This window comes from Rhipicephalus microplus, chromosome X, assembly GCF_043290135.1.
Source record: "Rhipicephalus microplus isolate Deutch F79 chromosome X, USDA_Rmic, whole genome shotgun sequence".
NCBI lineage: Eukaryota > Metazoa > Arthropoda > Arachnida > Ixodida > Ixodidae > Rhipicephalus > Rhipicephalus microplus.
The window spans coordinates 170,459,693-170,473,090 of record NC_134710.1 but is presented as its reverse complement, the minus strand read 5'-3'; the positions used below and the strand labels follow the sequence as shown (position 1 = coordinate 170,473,090).

Genomic DNA, 13,398 nt, shown 5'->3' with positions numbered 1-13,398 from the left:
CTCCGCGTCCTGGGAGCGGACGTTGTACTGTTGTTCGGGGTGCCGCCAAAGGCAATAAAGTGTTGTGTATTTCTGTTATTGGAACACTGTCTGTTTTGCCGCGGTGCCGAGCACCGAGGACCCACGCAACAGACAACCGTTTGCGGCAACCGCCACGAGAGAAGACTCACTCAACCCTCGCCCGCCACCAAAGCCCGCCTTCCGCCAGGGGTCACTGCCGGCGCTACCACTGTAACAACCATAATCATGATAGTGGTGCTCAACGCGAACACCACGCCATCTATAACCTGGCGGTGTCACCCCCGAAATGTGGCTTTTGGGCGTGACACATGCGCCACGCGGCGCAAACAACTTTACAAAAGGTGTCAGCACTCTCACAATATATGAAAACGCAAGAAAGAAATCTAGAAAAAAGCACTACGGCGTGCAGAATCGAACGTGAGACTTCTGCGTCATGAAAACGAGGTGATAACCACTGAGCCACTCCGGAGAACGTTCTTCATCGTTCAAATGGCAAGCTATTTATATCTACCACTTGCCGCTGCTGTGTTTTCAGCATTACCAGAAATATGGCACAATGAGCGCAGTTCGCCACATCGCGCAGTTCGCCACATCGCGCAGCGGCGCCCGCTCTAATCTCCTACGTGTACTTTGCCCAGCTTAGAGAAGGGGAGCGATGCTCCCTCGCGCACCCTTATCTCGCGATGGCAAGGAGGGGAGGATCATACGCCTTGACTGGATGGTACGCCTTAGCTGCTGTATTTACCGGGTACACAAAGGTCACTGCAATTGTTGCAGTCTCCGTTCGTGAAAAGCCCATGCTTTTCAGAATCGGCAAAGTAACAAATGAGACGCTTATTCGCGTGTATCCATACCTGTGAGTACGTTTCGTGTGCAATTTGTGCGCGAGAAACGCGGGGCACGTTTCGACTGGCTTTCCATTCTGCGCATGACCCTTCAAATTTTTGCTATCGCATTCATTGCTTTGCTTTTGCGGCAAAGCTGTGACTTTTATTATTATTCTTTAAAATCAGAATGTGACTGCTGGTGCATGTGGGTCGACAGTGCTTGCAGACAGTTTCATTTGCCTCTGTTTATTAGATAAAAATGGAAATGTTCAGCTAGACACAACACAAGCAGTAAATATTTCTAGCCATGAACAAGCGAGAAGATTGAATTAACCGGAGTTTCACAGTGGGGCAGTTTAAATCAAGCAAGAGTTAAAATGCATTGAAAACATCGTAAGCTAACAAAAAATTTAAAACTTCTTTAAATTGACCAAATTTTTTTAATTACTTAGAGTCTGCAGAAAAAGACAATACAAAATTCTCAACATTACAAAAAAGGGGGGTTAGGGACAAGAGATGGGGGTGGGGCATTGATACAATAACTGCAACAGCTAATAACGACATTGCTCCAGCTCTAGAAGCATACCGGCACAGAGCTTTGCTCATTAAAGAGAAAAAAATTCAGACATACATTTTAGTCTTTTCTTATAAAGTGCTTAAATTCTACAGTGGACAATGAACGAAGCATACAGTGAACAGCGAAATACCTACCTTCTTGCGAATGTAGGCATTTGACGTTTTTAGAAGACGCTCCACCTCACCAGCCAAGTCACGACTCATTTCTGGCGAGCAGATAGAGCCCAAAGCAGTAAGTGCTAGGCCAACCACAAACTGAGTTTGGCTGCCCAGATCATTCTTTAAAGAGTTGGTGATAAGAAGGTGTACATCCTGCCGCTCATCCAAGAGAAGCATCGCTCCCAGGTAGCCAATACGCTTGTCCGTAAAACGGGACGATGCTATCAGCTTCAGGCACTCCAACTGCATGAGAGAGAGAGAACATAACTTTATGAATGAATCAAAGAACTTTATTTTGAAATCCGGCTAGTTGCTGGTCAAGGCCAGACCGCTCAAATAGAGGCTCGAAGACCTTGTCTTCCAATAGCCTCCCTGGCCTGCTGGACAGCCCTGCTTTGGTCTTCTATTTCGGAGCTGAGCAGCATTGTACTCCAGCGCTCCCAGGGAGATTCTGGGGAGTCTACTTCTCGGGACACCCCCAGAGCATATGGCTCAGGGAGGTCACTTCTACTTTACAGGCTTTACATATAGAGTCTGGGTAAAGTGCTAAAAACATTCTGTGTAGCTGAGCAGGGCTGGGAAAAGAACGAGTTTTTAATTTGCGCCAGTCTGTCACCTGCTTTCGATCTAATTTTGGATGAGGTGGAGGGAAGATCTCAAGTCATGATGATACTTGGTATGTTCTGCGTAGCTGGAGATTCTGTCTTTTAATACAGGTTCGATTTTGGCAGCAGCATCTCCCAATGAGGGCACCCCTTGGGCTGCGCAGCAGGTTAAATCTCGCGACAGCGCATGAACCGTCTGGTTCAGGTTGTTGGCGGTCGCGTTTGTGTGCGCCGAGAACCAGATTAGATATTTACGTTCCTCCGAACCCATCAGTTTCTGGTTCCTCGCTAGATTTTTTAGGGCGCTTTGCGAAATGAGTCCACACGCAAAATTCTTAGTTGAAACCTGAGAGTCAATCAGAATGAAGCGGTGTATTTTGGAAGTGAGAGCCATGGTGATGGCCACCTCTTCGGCTTCCTCAATCCGTGTCGTAAAGACAGTACAGGCATTAACCCAGTTTCCGGTCGCGTCTACAGCCGCTGCAACATGCGCTTTCTTCTTGGCGTACGGGCTCGCATCTACGAACAGACTTTTCACTTGTCCCTTGTGTCTTGAGCAGCGCTTTTGCTCTCTGGTGTCTGTGTTCTGCATTCATGGTGGAGTTCATATTTCTAGGAAGCGGGTTTATTACGACTTTGGAGTGAATGTAGGTGGGAATGTCGCGTTTTTCGCCGTGCTTAACGTGGTATGTGATACTGAATTTCGCTAATATGTTCTTGCGCGTTTTCGTTGCTGATAGACTTTCTAATTGTGAGACGCGCTGGGCTTCGGTAATCTCATCTAGCGTGTTGTGAACGCCTAGTTTCAGGAGTAGTTCCGTACTTTCATATTATGGGACGCCTAAGGCTTGTTTGTACACTTTCCTGATCAGGGCATCAATTTTGTTGCTCTCTACAGTGTGCCAATTGTGGAAAGCTGCTACGTATGCAACATGGTTAATTACAAACTCCTGTATTAGGCGCATGACGCTGGTCTCGCCAATGCCTCAGCGTCTTTTTTTCAACCCTGCGCACTAACCTCATAGCATCGGAGACCTTAGTTTGTAGCTTGTGGATAATTTTCCCATTGCTTCCTTTGGACTCAATGATCGATCCGAGGACTCTTATATGCTGCCATCGGCTGTGCTTACTAATCTCTTCGTACTCGCGACTACATGCGTACAATTTTGGGGGTCTGCCTCTAAGCGTGGGTCTATATAGAAAGAGCTTCGACTTTTCTGACGAACATCTAAGGCCAGTACCTTCTAGGTATCTCTCCACCGTGGCTACGGCTTCTTGACGCCTCTGCTCTATGTAGCTTCATTAGCATCGGCTGTCCAGATGGTAATATCATCTGCATACATGGGAGTGATGAACTCCCGAAATTTTATCAAGTTCCTTCGGTAGACCTACCATTATCAAATTAAAAAGCATTGGCGAAATCACGGAGCCCTGTAGCGTTCCCCTGCTGCCACACTCGTAGAGGTCTGATTTAACATCACCGATGGTGATCCTCATTTTCCTGCTGTACAGGAAGGAAGTTTTTAACATAGTTGTACGCTCTTTCTTCCATGTTTAGACAAGAAATTCGAGATAGAATAGCGCTATGTGTCGCGTTATCAAATGCTTTTTTGAAATACAGTCTAAGGATGGCCCAGGTGGATCAAGATTTATGGTCGAGTACTTGGTGGTTAATTTGCAGCATGGAGTCTTGTGAAGACAAATGCCGTCTAAAGCCTAGCATTGTATCTGGGTAGCGACCACCATTCTCTAGGTAGTCGTTCACTCTACGGAAGAAGGCATGCTCCTTTAGCTTTCCCACATGCGACGTGAGAGAGATAGGCCTGAGGTTCATTTTGTTGATTGGTTTGCCTGGTTTAGGAATTAAGATTGTTGTGGCTTCTTTCCATGACTCTGGTATCTCGCCGCTGATCCAGCACTCGTTTATATTTAAGAATTCTACAGAGTCCTTGTCGAGGTTTCGGAACATGCGGTTCGTTACACCGTCCGGCCCTGGAGCCGATTTAAAGGGCCACTCACCAGGTTTGACAATTTTCAGCTGACAAGCGCAATGCGTAGACGAGGCAATTATGATCACGCTTGCGAAAATTCGCGACGCTACGCGCCGCGGACATGGGTCAAATTTCAAGATGAATGCTGTTCTCCCTCCCTTCTGCCGGCGCGCGCCCAGAGAATGAGGGCATGACATGCGCGTACGAATGGCCCTAGGTACACAGCAATGCAGCGACGTTGGTCCTCTACGTGGACGACTCTGCTCTGATGTTGCAGACAGTGGCACGTGACATGGCGAAAATTATTTAACACAACATGCGTAGTTCATGTAATTTGTTGCTTGAAGAGATTATTAAAGCTCTAGATAAATAATGAGACACAATAAGAAAATGTGAGTGTCTTTTTTCAATTTTTCTCCCATGAATTGCAACGAGATGCGGGGCTAATGTGTCGGCGTTTCGCATGCGTTCGTGTACCCGCGGTCAGCGCATCGAGCAGACGATCGCCGTGGAACACTCCTACGCATTCGCGCAATCATTGTGCTCATCTATTCTATCACGTCTAAGCCAGTGATTTCTAACCATCCCACAGAAACAGGCAGAAGACCACAAAATAACGCTGGTCAACAAAGCAACGCCGCTCGCATGCTCGGGGGTTGGACTTGTTTTGGCACGTCATGCGCACCTGACCTCTCGGTCGGATGCCTAAAAGGGTGGGGGAGAGATTTGGCTTGCGAAGGCTACGCGGAAGAGCGGCAAGGGTTTCGAGCTCGCCTCCTCTTATCATCGTTTCGTGCCGCTTCAAAAACCCGTTTTCTCCGCTCATGATGAACCGATTCAAAAAATTTTTGTGACAAAATGTTCTTCATCAGACACCCAACAACTTCCACTGTCTAACAAAAATTTGGTATGGGACCTGGTGAGTGGCCCTTTAATTTAATTTGTGAAATACCGCTCTTATCTTTGCCGTGGTGAATTTCCGGTCTAGCGTTGGGTTAGCCTCTCCCGAGTAATCTGGGTGTCATAAAGGTGGGGTCTCTGCAATGTATAGAGCCTTTAGATCCTCGATTAACTGCTTCTCGTTTCCTTTGTGATTGTGTGTTAATTTGCGAATGGTGTGCCTCTGTTCCATTTTAGTATTTGTCAAGTCTAAAATGAACCGTAGCAACTTCCACGTTTGGGAAGCTCCAAGCAGCCTGCCCATGTCTCTACAGATTTCTTCCCATTGTTGCTCGTTAAGTTGCCTGCAATAAGCCTCAATGTCCCTGTTTAGTTGCGCGATCTTTTTTTCTTAGCCCTCTTTGGTGTCTCTGCTTCCTCCATCTCGCTTGAAGTGATTCTTTCGCCTGCCATAGGTGTATGAGCTTACTGTCTAGCCTGTCGATGGGAAGGTCTGTCTGCAATTCCTGCGTGGCCTGCTGGGCGCTCCATATTACGTTTTCACACCAGCTCTGTATGTCCGATGTGGGCGGGGAAGACTGATGTCGTCTTATCTCTCTGAATTTGTCCGGGTCAACAAGCCGTTTCGCTCAATTGGATGACCGAGTTGCGTCGTTCTCACGTGGTATGGTCGTCACGAGAATTATATGGTCACTACCCAGATTGTCGAAAGTGTTATGCCACGTCGCACCCAAGGCGTTTTTAGTCATAGTGAGATCCGCCGTTGTGTCCCTTTGGGCACTCGTACCTCTTCGCGTGTGTGCACTGGGCTTAGCGATTGAGCCACAATGCAAGCAATGCGGATCAATCGTGTCGGGGTATATACGTGCAAAAATGTATGGGCATGGGAATGTGTTTGTAAGCGGCACCAATAACCTCCTGGCGCTTAGTTAGCTTATGGTGCAGGGGTGGTTTGGGCTGCCTCGAAAGATGGTAATACTGCATGATGTCATGGTAGGATGTCAAGGCTTCACCAGGGTTTCCCGAATCAGTGGCGGGTACCACCGCTCGGCTGACGAATCCTCGGGCATATTGGTGAGCCGCCTCGTTTCCTGGGTTCTCCGCATAAGCCGGCACCCATACCAGCTCAATGGAGCATAGTGCATCTTCCTCAGTATATGTAAAGAGTCTGGGCAAGAGTAAATGCAGAGTTGTGGGGGCCACAATCCCACGTGCGAAGTTAGATATAGCAGCCTTTGAGTCGCTGAGTATAGTGGTGAATCCGACTGCTGCTGCTACTGCTGCTGGCGCTATGGCTGCTTCCTCGACTTCTGTCGTGTTCAGCACACAGACGGAAGCAGCCGTTTTAATTTGAGGTGAATTGGCCTTGTTGCCTGGGAGAGAGATTACGCTTATTGCATATGCTTTGGTAAACTCTCGGTATTGGGCGGCGTCACTGTATGCAACGGTTGGGTTTGACGCGTATGTTTTGTGCAATGATTTGGCCCTTGCTTTCCTTCTACCGTCATGATGGTTGGCCAACATGTTCTTTGGCAGTGGTTTTATAAGCAATTTCTTTCTGATGTTGGGGGAGATGACAGCAGAATCATTACCTGTAGGAGATATCACGTGGCCAATTTTGGCAAGGATCCAACGCCCCATGCTGCTTCCCTGTAATCAGTGAATTTGCGCCGTAATATGCACTTCAAAAAGTTTTTCTAAGGTGTTATGCAGCCCAAGACTTAGGAGGTGCTCTGTCGAGGTGTTTCGGGGGAACACCAATGCCACCTTATACGCTTTGCGTATAAGCCGGTTTAGTTAGTCTCACTCAGACTGATGGAGGTGCAAATAAGGAAGGGCATACGTGAAGCATGATAAAACGAAGGCTTGGATTATCTGTAGCAGTTCCTTCTCCTTCATGCCTCGATTGCGCGCGCTCACTCGAGATATAAGATGGGCCATCTGGTTCACCGTTACGGTGAGACGGTGTAGCGTAATGTTAGTATGGTTGTTTGTTTGCAGAATGAGCCCGAGTACTCTCATGTGGGCCACCTACGGTATTGGCGTGTCATTGACATACACGTTAATACTAGAAAGTGGAGTCTTAATTTTGCAGCGGTCTGGAGGTCGTAGTAATAGCAGCTCCGATTTGCTCTGTGAACACTCCAAACCTGCATCTGACATGTGCTGATCGACTGCGTCGGTAGCCCTCTGAAGAATCTCCTCAATTTGACCATCGGATCCCATCATCGTCCAGGGCATGATGTCATCTGCGTAGAGGGTATATCGAAGGCCGGGTATCGTGTCAACTTTGGGAGGCAGTGACCTCATAGCGGGGTTAAATAGAAAAAAGGACAAAACTGCTCCTTGCGGAGTGCTGCAGTCACTGAGAGTGATGAGCTTAGAACACAGGTCACCCACCGAAAGGTTAACCATTCGATTAGATAAGAAAGCACGGATATAGTTAAATGTGCGATCTCCAGGACGTAGTTCAGACAAACTGCCTAAAATGGTACTATGTTTCACGTTGTCAAATGCTTTGTGAAGGTCCAGACCGCGCAAAGCCTTGGTGCTAGTGCCACTCCCAGGTCATAGGAGATCATGATTAACTAGATGAGCGCATCCTGAATGGATAAATGGGCCCTGAAGCCCAGCATCGTGGGGGGAAGTAGGCGGTGCTCTTGCGTGAAATTTTGCAAGTGACAGAGCACAGCATGCTCCATTAGTTGGCCCGGGCAAGAGGTCAACGAGATTGGACGAAGATTCTCCAAGTCGAGTTTCTTGCCCTGTTTTGGTATAAAGGTGACCTTTGCATGTTTCCATTCTCGTGGTAAATGGCCGGACCTCCAGCACTCATTGATATATTCAGTAATAGCCCCTACCGACTTTAGATCGAGGTTGTGCAGCGTCCTCTTTGTCACCCCATCAGGACCGAGTGCCGAAGTTGTGCGCAGTTTATATCGCGCTACACAAACCTTACTTTCCAAAATGTCGGCGTCCAACTGTTTGTTAGCAGTTCCAGTGTACTTGGGCAACTGCTCTGTTTTTGAAATGTGTTGATGTAGCGGGTGATGAGCTCCTCCAGCAGCTCTTCATCGGTGCCCAGGTACTGATGGAGAATTCGCGCAAGCTCTTTGCGTGCCGCCGACTTGGAGCTACGACCAGGGTCCAGCAGGTGTCGCAGAAGATGCCATGTTTTCTTACAGCCCATCTGACCATTGAGGCTGCCGTAAAGTTGGCCCCACTGTTGGCGTGCTAGCACAGCGGTGTGGGCTTCTAATTCGCGTTCGAGCCTAGAGATGCGGCGGCAAAGCATAGTGTTGCGACGTTGGTGCCGCCACCTACGCATGAGGCTTTCATGCGCCTCCCACATATGTAGAACGCGTGAATCTGTTGATGGCTGTTCTGAAGTTACGTCTGCTTGTTATGTTATAGCGTCCACATCTCGACTCATAAAATGTATCCATTCGTTCTAGTCCGATACAGAATCCGGTGCAGTTTCTTTGTGCAGTTGGCGGAATTTATCCCAATCTGTAATGCGAGCTGTGGCTTGCTTTTTCACATTGCTGGTGGTCATCTCGATGATTATCGCTAGAATGGAATGGTCACTTCCTACCGTGTGATCCGTGTTGTACTATCGGGTACCCTCTGTGTTTTTGCATAGGGAGAGGACCGGTGTGGTATCTCTACATACACTGTTTCCAACTCGCGTCGATTGCTGTGGGTCATTGAGGATACTGAAACCTAGATCGTGCATGATGCCCCATAATCAGCGACCCTGAGGAAATGACAAATTGCAGCCAGATTGTGGAAGGCAATGAAGTAGCTATTTTATATTTGGCTAGCTTTAGCATCTATGAAATTAAACAGGCTATGCTCAAGGCCCTCACAAATCACACAGCACCTAATTGCCTTTCAATAATGCGAAGGATTATAAACTCATATGAGAATGAGACAATAACATAGCATACAAGAACATTCACACATTATCGCAGCAACTATATTTATTTAAGGAGTATTATTTACAAATGTTTAAAATGAGCTTTAAAGGGACACTAAAGTCAAATAACAATTTACATCAGAGTGAAAGCTCAATGTATGAGAACATCTAAAACGACAATATTATCAACAGCAGTGCCCTACTTACAGAGAAATTAAGGTAAAATGCACAAGAATACACGCGCCGCAGTAGGAAATTCTCAAAATCATACAGAGACGAACCGCCTATAATTGATCACTAGTAATCGATCTAGCTAAACTAAATAAAGAACCTTCCGTGCATAAAGAGACGCAATAAAATGCTGCTTGTTCCTTTCTGCTTGATTCAAGAAAAAAAGAACCACCGGACGTTACTATGAGGAATGACGTGAGTGGTTCAAAAATTGAATTTTTGCGTGGTTAAACTGGACAGGTCGTGATATCTAGCGGGGCCCAGTTGAACCAAAAAACGCCTGCCATCTTGGAGCCAACGGCAGAAAGTTTATCAATGGACGTTGGTGTTGTCGTCCTCGCTACTTTTGTTCGGGCCACTAGTGTCGGCGACCGCGCAGTAGAGCTGGGCAACATGCACGAAAACAGTGACGTGAGCCGGTCCGCTTCTTGAAGCGGGCAATTTGAAGTGTGCAAACCCAATGCGTACTACTAAAACACGATTTTATTTCAAAATACGCTCTTCCTTGGCAAAAAGTAACACTACAAAGTTTCTGGACCGCTAATTCAACAATCAACGTCGACTTAATAGTTGCCTTTAGTGTCCCTTTAATGCTTATACCTCAACTAGAGAACCTAAAGTGTAAGAAGCTTACTGAGAGAGCACGCACACGTTATGAAGTCGCAGAACTCCCCAGCACTGTCTCTACTGGCCAGTTCCATGCAAACTGCTTACCCGGACAAATTTTCAAGCTATTGGGTTATTATATAAATTAGTGGTCATTTAAGTCACATCACTGATCATCACAATGCCAAACTTCCATGCGTATAAGCCACGTCCTCCACAACAATTCGAGAAATACATTCTGAAAATGATCCTCGCATATTGCCCTCAAGCTAGCTTTCTTGCATAACTTTGAAGCAATGCCCAAAGCTACCTTTGCAAACCAGAATTTGCATTTTTCTTTTATAACTTTAGTGCCAAATATTTAAATTTTTGTGTGGGTTTCATGCAAGAAAATACATTAATGTAATAAAATTCTAAACATAAGCAAATAGAAGCAGGAAAGTGGCATACATATACCACCATTACACATGAAAGCTGCCCCTAAAAGGTGCCTTCTCAGTGTAAACAATAATAAAGGAGAATACTTTGGTTATAAAAAAAGTGGCACATCAGGACAAAATAAGCACAGCATTCCATGGCAGGAGAGTTACAAAGTGAATAACAAACCACAGAGCATAATCAGTCTAAAATCTAAACTTTCAGCAATATAACGGGCTAAGAAATATGAACGCCCAGCTCAACACTCGTGAAAAAGTTGAAAAACACTTAAACATCAGCCACGGACATGCAGAGATGGGCTGTAGCCTCAACAAAATCGATTGCAGAGCTTATTAGGTTAAAGCGGAAGCAAAACACCTTTAAAATACCCAAATTTTAACGAATTTTCCAGCTTTCCACACAGTCATTTCATGATATTGCCACATTCCCACCTCAAGTTTTGTTACCGCCCCGTCACACTGTCAGTAATTTTCAGCGCAAACCGTGCCTGCACTGTTCAAGAAGCTTCAGAACTGTAACAGATCATTTTGTTATTGGACCCCCTTCACGAATATTACAAATTATTCTACATGGCCGCTAGCGATAATGCTAGAATATTCGACAGCACATGTATAAATGCCGACGCGCTTCACGCCTTGTCAGTTGACTGCAACTGACCCCATTTGCCGCTATCAGTGCCAGTGGGTATTGCCATAATCTGACCTTCAGTTTACCGGCCACAAGTTCGGCCAAATAGGCAGTTTCATCTTGCACCTACAGTCTGCTCCCTTCGTCCATGTCACGACCCTATGACAATACACTGCAACACAGAACCTCAGTTTCAGTTTGAGGTAGGCTAACAATTGCGCTAATAATATCAATCTCTAGTGAGTATGCCAGAGAATAAAATGACTTCGTAGATGTCAACAAATAAAATAGTGTGCATTTTCTGCACAACCAGAAATTTAAACACATATTTTTTGTTTTTATAAGTATTTATCATTATTTCTTTGAAACAACAATCCTAGTATTACTGAGCAAGTTTTTCCATTTATCAAATCAACTAGTGCCAACATGGCCCCCTCACTGTGTAGTTGATAACATTACAAAGCAGAGAAGGAGCTATTTTTGGCAGTTTGTTGTACGACATTGTAAATCAACTGCATACAGCGGGGGAATATTCGATCACGTATTCATGGGAACCTTTACTGAAGAGCATGTTTTAACAATATTCAAAAAGTTCCCCATTAAGGGGGCAGACTGGTCTTTGGAACCTAAAAGTGACAAAAAAGTTCATTTTTTTAAATTGATATATTTGGTTTCTGCAAGTATTTTTCCATCTCTCTGCAAATTTTCCCACACCAGGAAGTGGTAATTTTTTTGTAATGTCATTCTAACTGTCCAGATTCTTGGTACTGTTAACATGCAGAACCTGCAAAAAAAAAAATGGGGAACAGACTTCGAGGCTTCTTTATAATTTGCCGGCATGTGTTAGAAGCTTTGCTACTAATTTATGAGCACCTTTATGAGGATTACAAAACGCGCGCACCATAATTGTTGCTTTTTGAAGAAGCTGTGTGTTTTCCGTTTTTTCCATTTTTCTCCAAAAAGTATATTTAGGACTGTTCGATTTTGAGGCCTCAATATCTCTGCTGCTAGGGCAGGTACAACAATAATTCTTTTTGCAATGAAAACCTGCATTTGTGAAGAATGTAAGTATGGGAGCAGCATTTAAAGCACAAGTCTTCTTAATTAATTACTCAACAAAATTATAACACAATTCCAACTGCTTTTGACAATGTATAGTTCATTTTGCTGTAAAATAACCAAAAAAGACCTAAAAACAAAAAACTCTTCCATAGTTTCAATCTATAGTGATTAGTCTATGTTGGCATATCTTAAATATCACTTTTAATTAGGCACTTTTTTTCTATGGCAGCCTTAAACAATAAGGTGTGAACTTAAGTTATCTCAGGAACAAGATGAGTTACAGGAATACTAATTAAATATTTGAAATCAGCAGAATAAACTGCATAATGCTGTGCAGTTAGGTCAAGATCACTGAAGCAATAAACAAAAAGATGTCTAAGACCAGTCTGCCCCCTTGACCTATGACATCTCAAGTGGTGCTTAGCAATCCTCAATGCCACAATGTCATGCTAAATGTGCTCTTCCCCTAGCAGAAAAGTCACAAAACATCTCTTCACCTAGAAGGTTTTCATTTTGGCAATACCAGTTGTCTCAGCCCCTACCAAAATGGCCAAAGGCAGCACAGGAAAATGTAAAAGGTGCATTTTGTAGTAAAGATTCAAAATAACACTATTTACAACAACTTCAATACTTTCTTTTTCAAATGTACCTAATATTGCAAGAATGAAACCCTCTAAGGCCACGCAGCACTTAACAACTTTGAACCAATGTTAGATTTCAGATGACGACTACATGAATTAAAAAAAAAAAAAGAATCCTACCTGACCAAAATGTGCAGGATAGCCAAGCATGTGAATGTAGAGGAGTTTTGCCACATTGCGACAGCGCCAAGTATTGTCCTCTTCGCGGAATGTTGATCGAATATAAGCACACTCTTTCTGCACAACTGCCCGCTCATCTGCTGCTGTTCGAGCTGCCCGGATCTGACGAATCAGGTCTCGCAGACGCATAGGCGTCGGCATACCAGTTGTCAATCTGCAAAAGTTGCTTTTATAACTACAAGCATGTTGTTCAACATTATGCATATCTTGACAGTATAATATATATCAATATAAAAGTCTTCAAAGCGTACATCATCATCAGCCTATTTCTGTCAACTGCAAGACAAAGACCTCTACCAAAAAACTCCCATTTTCCCTGCCCTGCACACTTGATTCCATTTTATACCTCAAAATTTGGCAATTTCATCACTTTACCTAACCTATTGCCATCCTCGCCTATATTTCCTACTTCTTGATACTTATGCCATAGCTCCAACTGATGATCAATTATCTGTCCTTCACATTACATACCTGTCCAGGTTCACTTTTCCATTCTGCATCAACAAGAATATTGACGTGTTCGTTCTCTTGTCCACTCTGCATTCATCTTATGCCTTAACGTTACACCTGTAATTTTCAGTTTCATCTCATGCTGAATGATTCTCAACTTATCTC

General features: G+C 44.8%; 1 protein-coding gene across 5 annotated transcripts in view; it reads right to left on the bottom strand.

The window, feature by feature from the left end:
* Positions 1-13,398, bottom strand: part of AP-1gamma (adaptor protein complex 1, gamma subunit) — a 154,125-nt gene that overhangs the window by 126,375 nt on the left and 14,352 nt on the right. For all 5 annotated transcript variants that reach the window (XM_075878193.1, XM_075878195.1, XM_037428585.2 and 2 more), the window contains exons 2-3: positions 12,724-12,937; positions 1,560-1,826 (exon numbers count right to left, since the gene is read on the bottom strand). In XM_075878193.1, the coding sequence (XP_075734308.1) occupies positions 1,560-1,826; positions 12,724-12,937 (481 nt within the window). The remainder of the gene's footprint in view (positions 1-1,559; positions 1,827-12,723; positions 12,938-13,398) is intronic.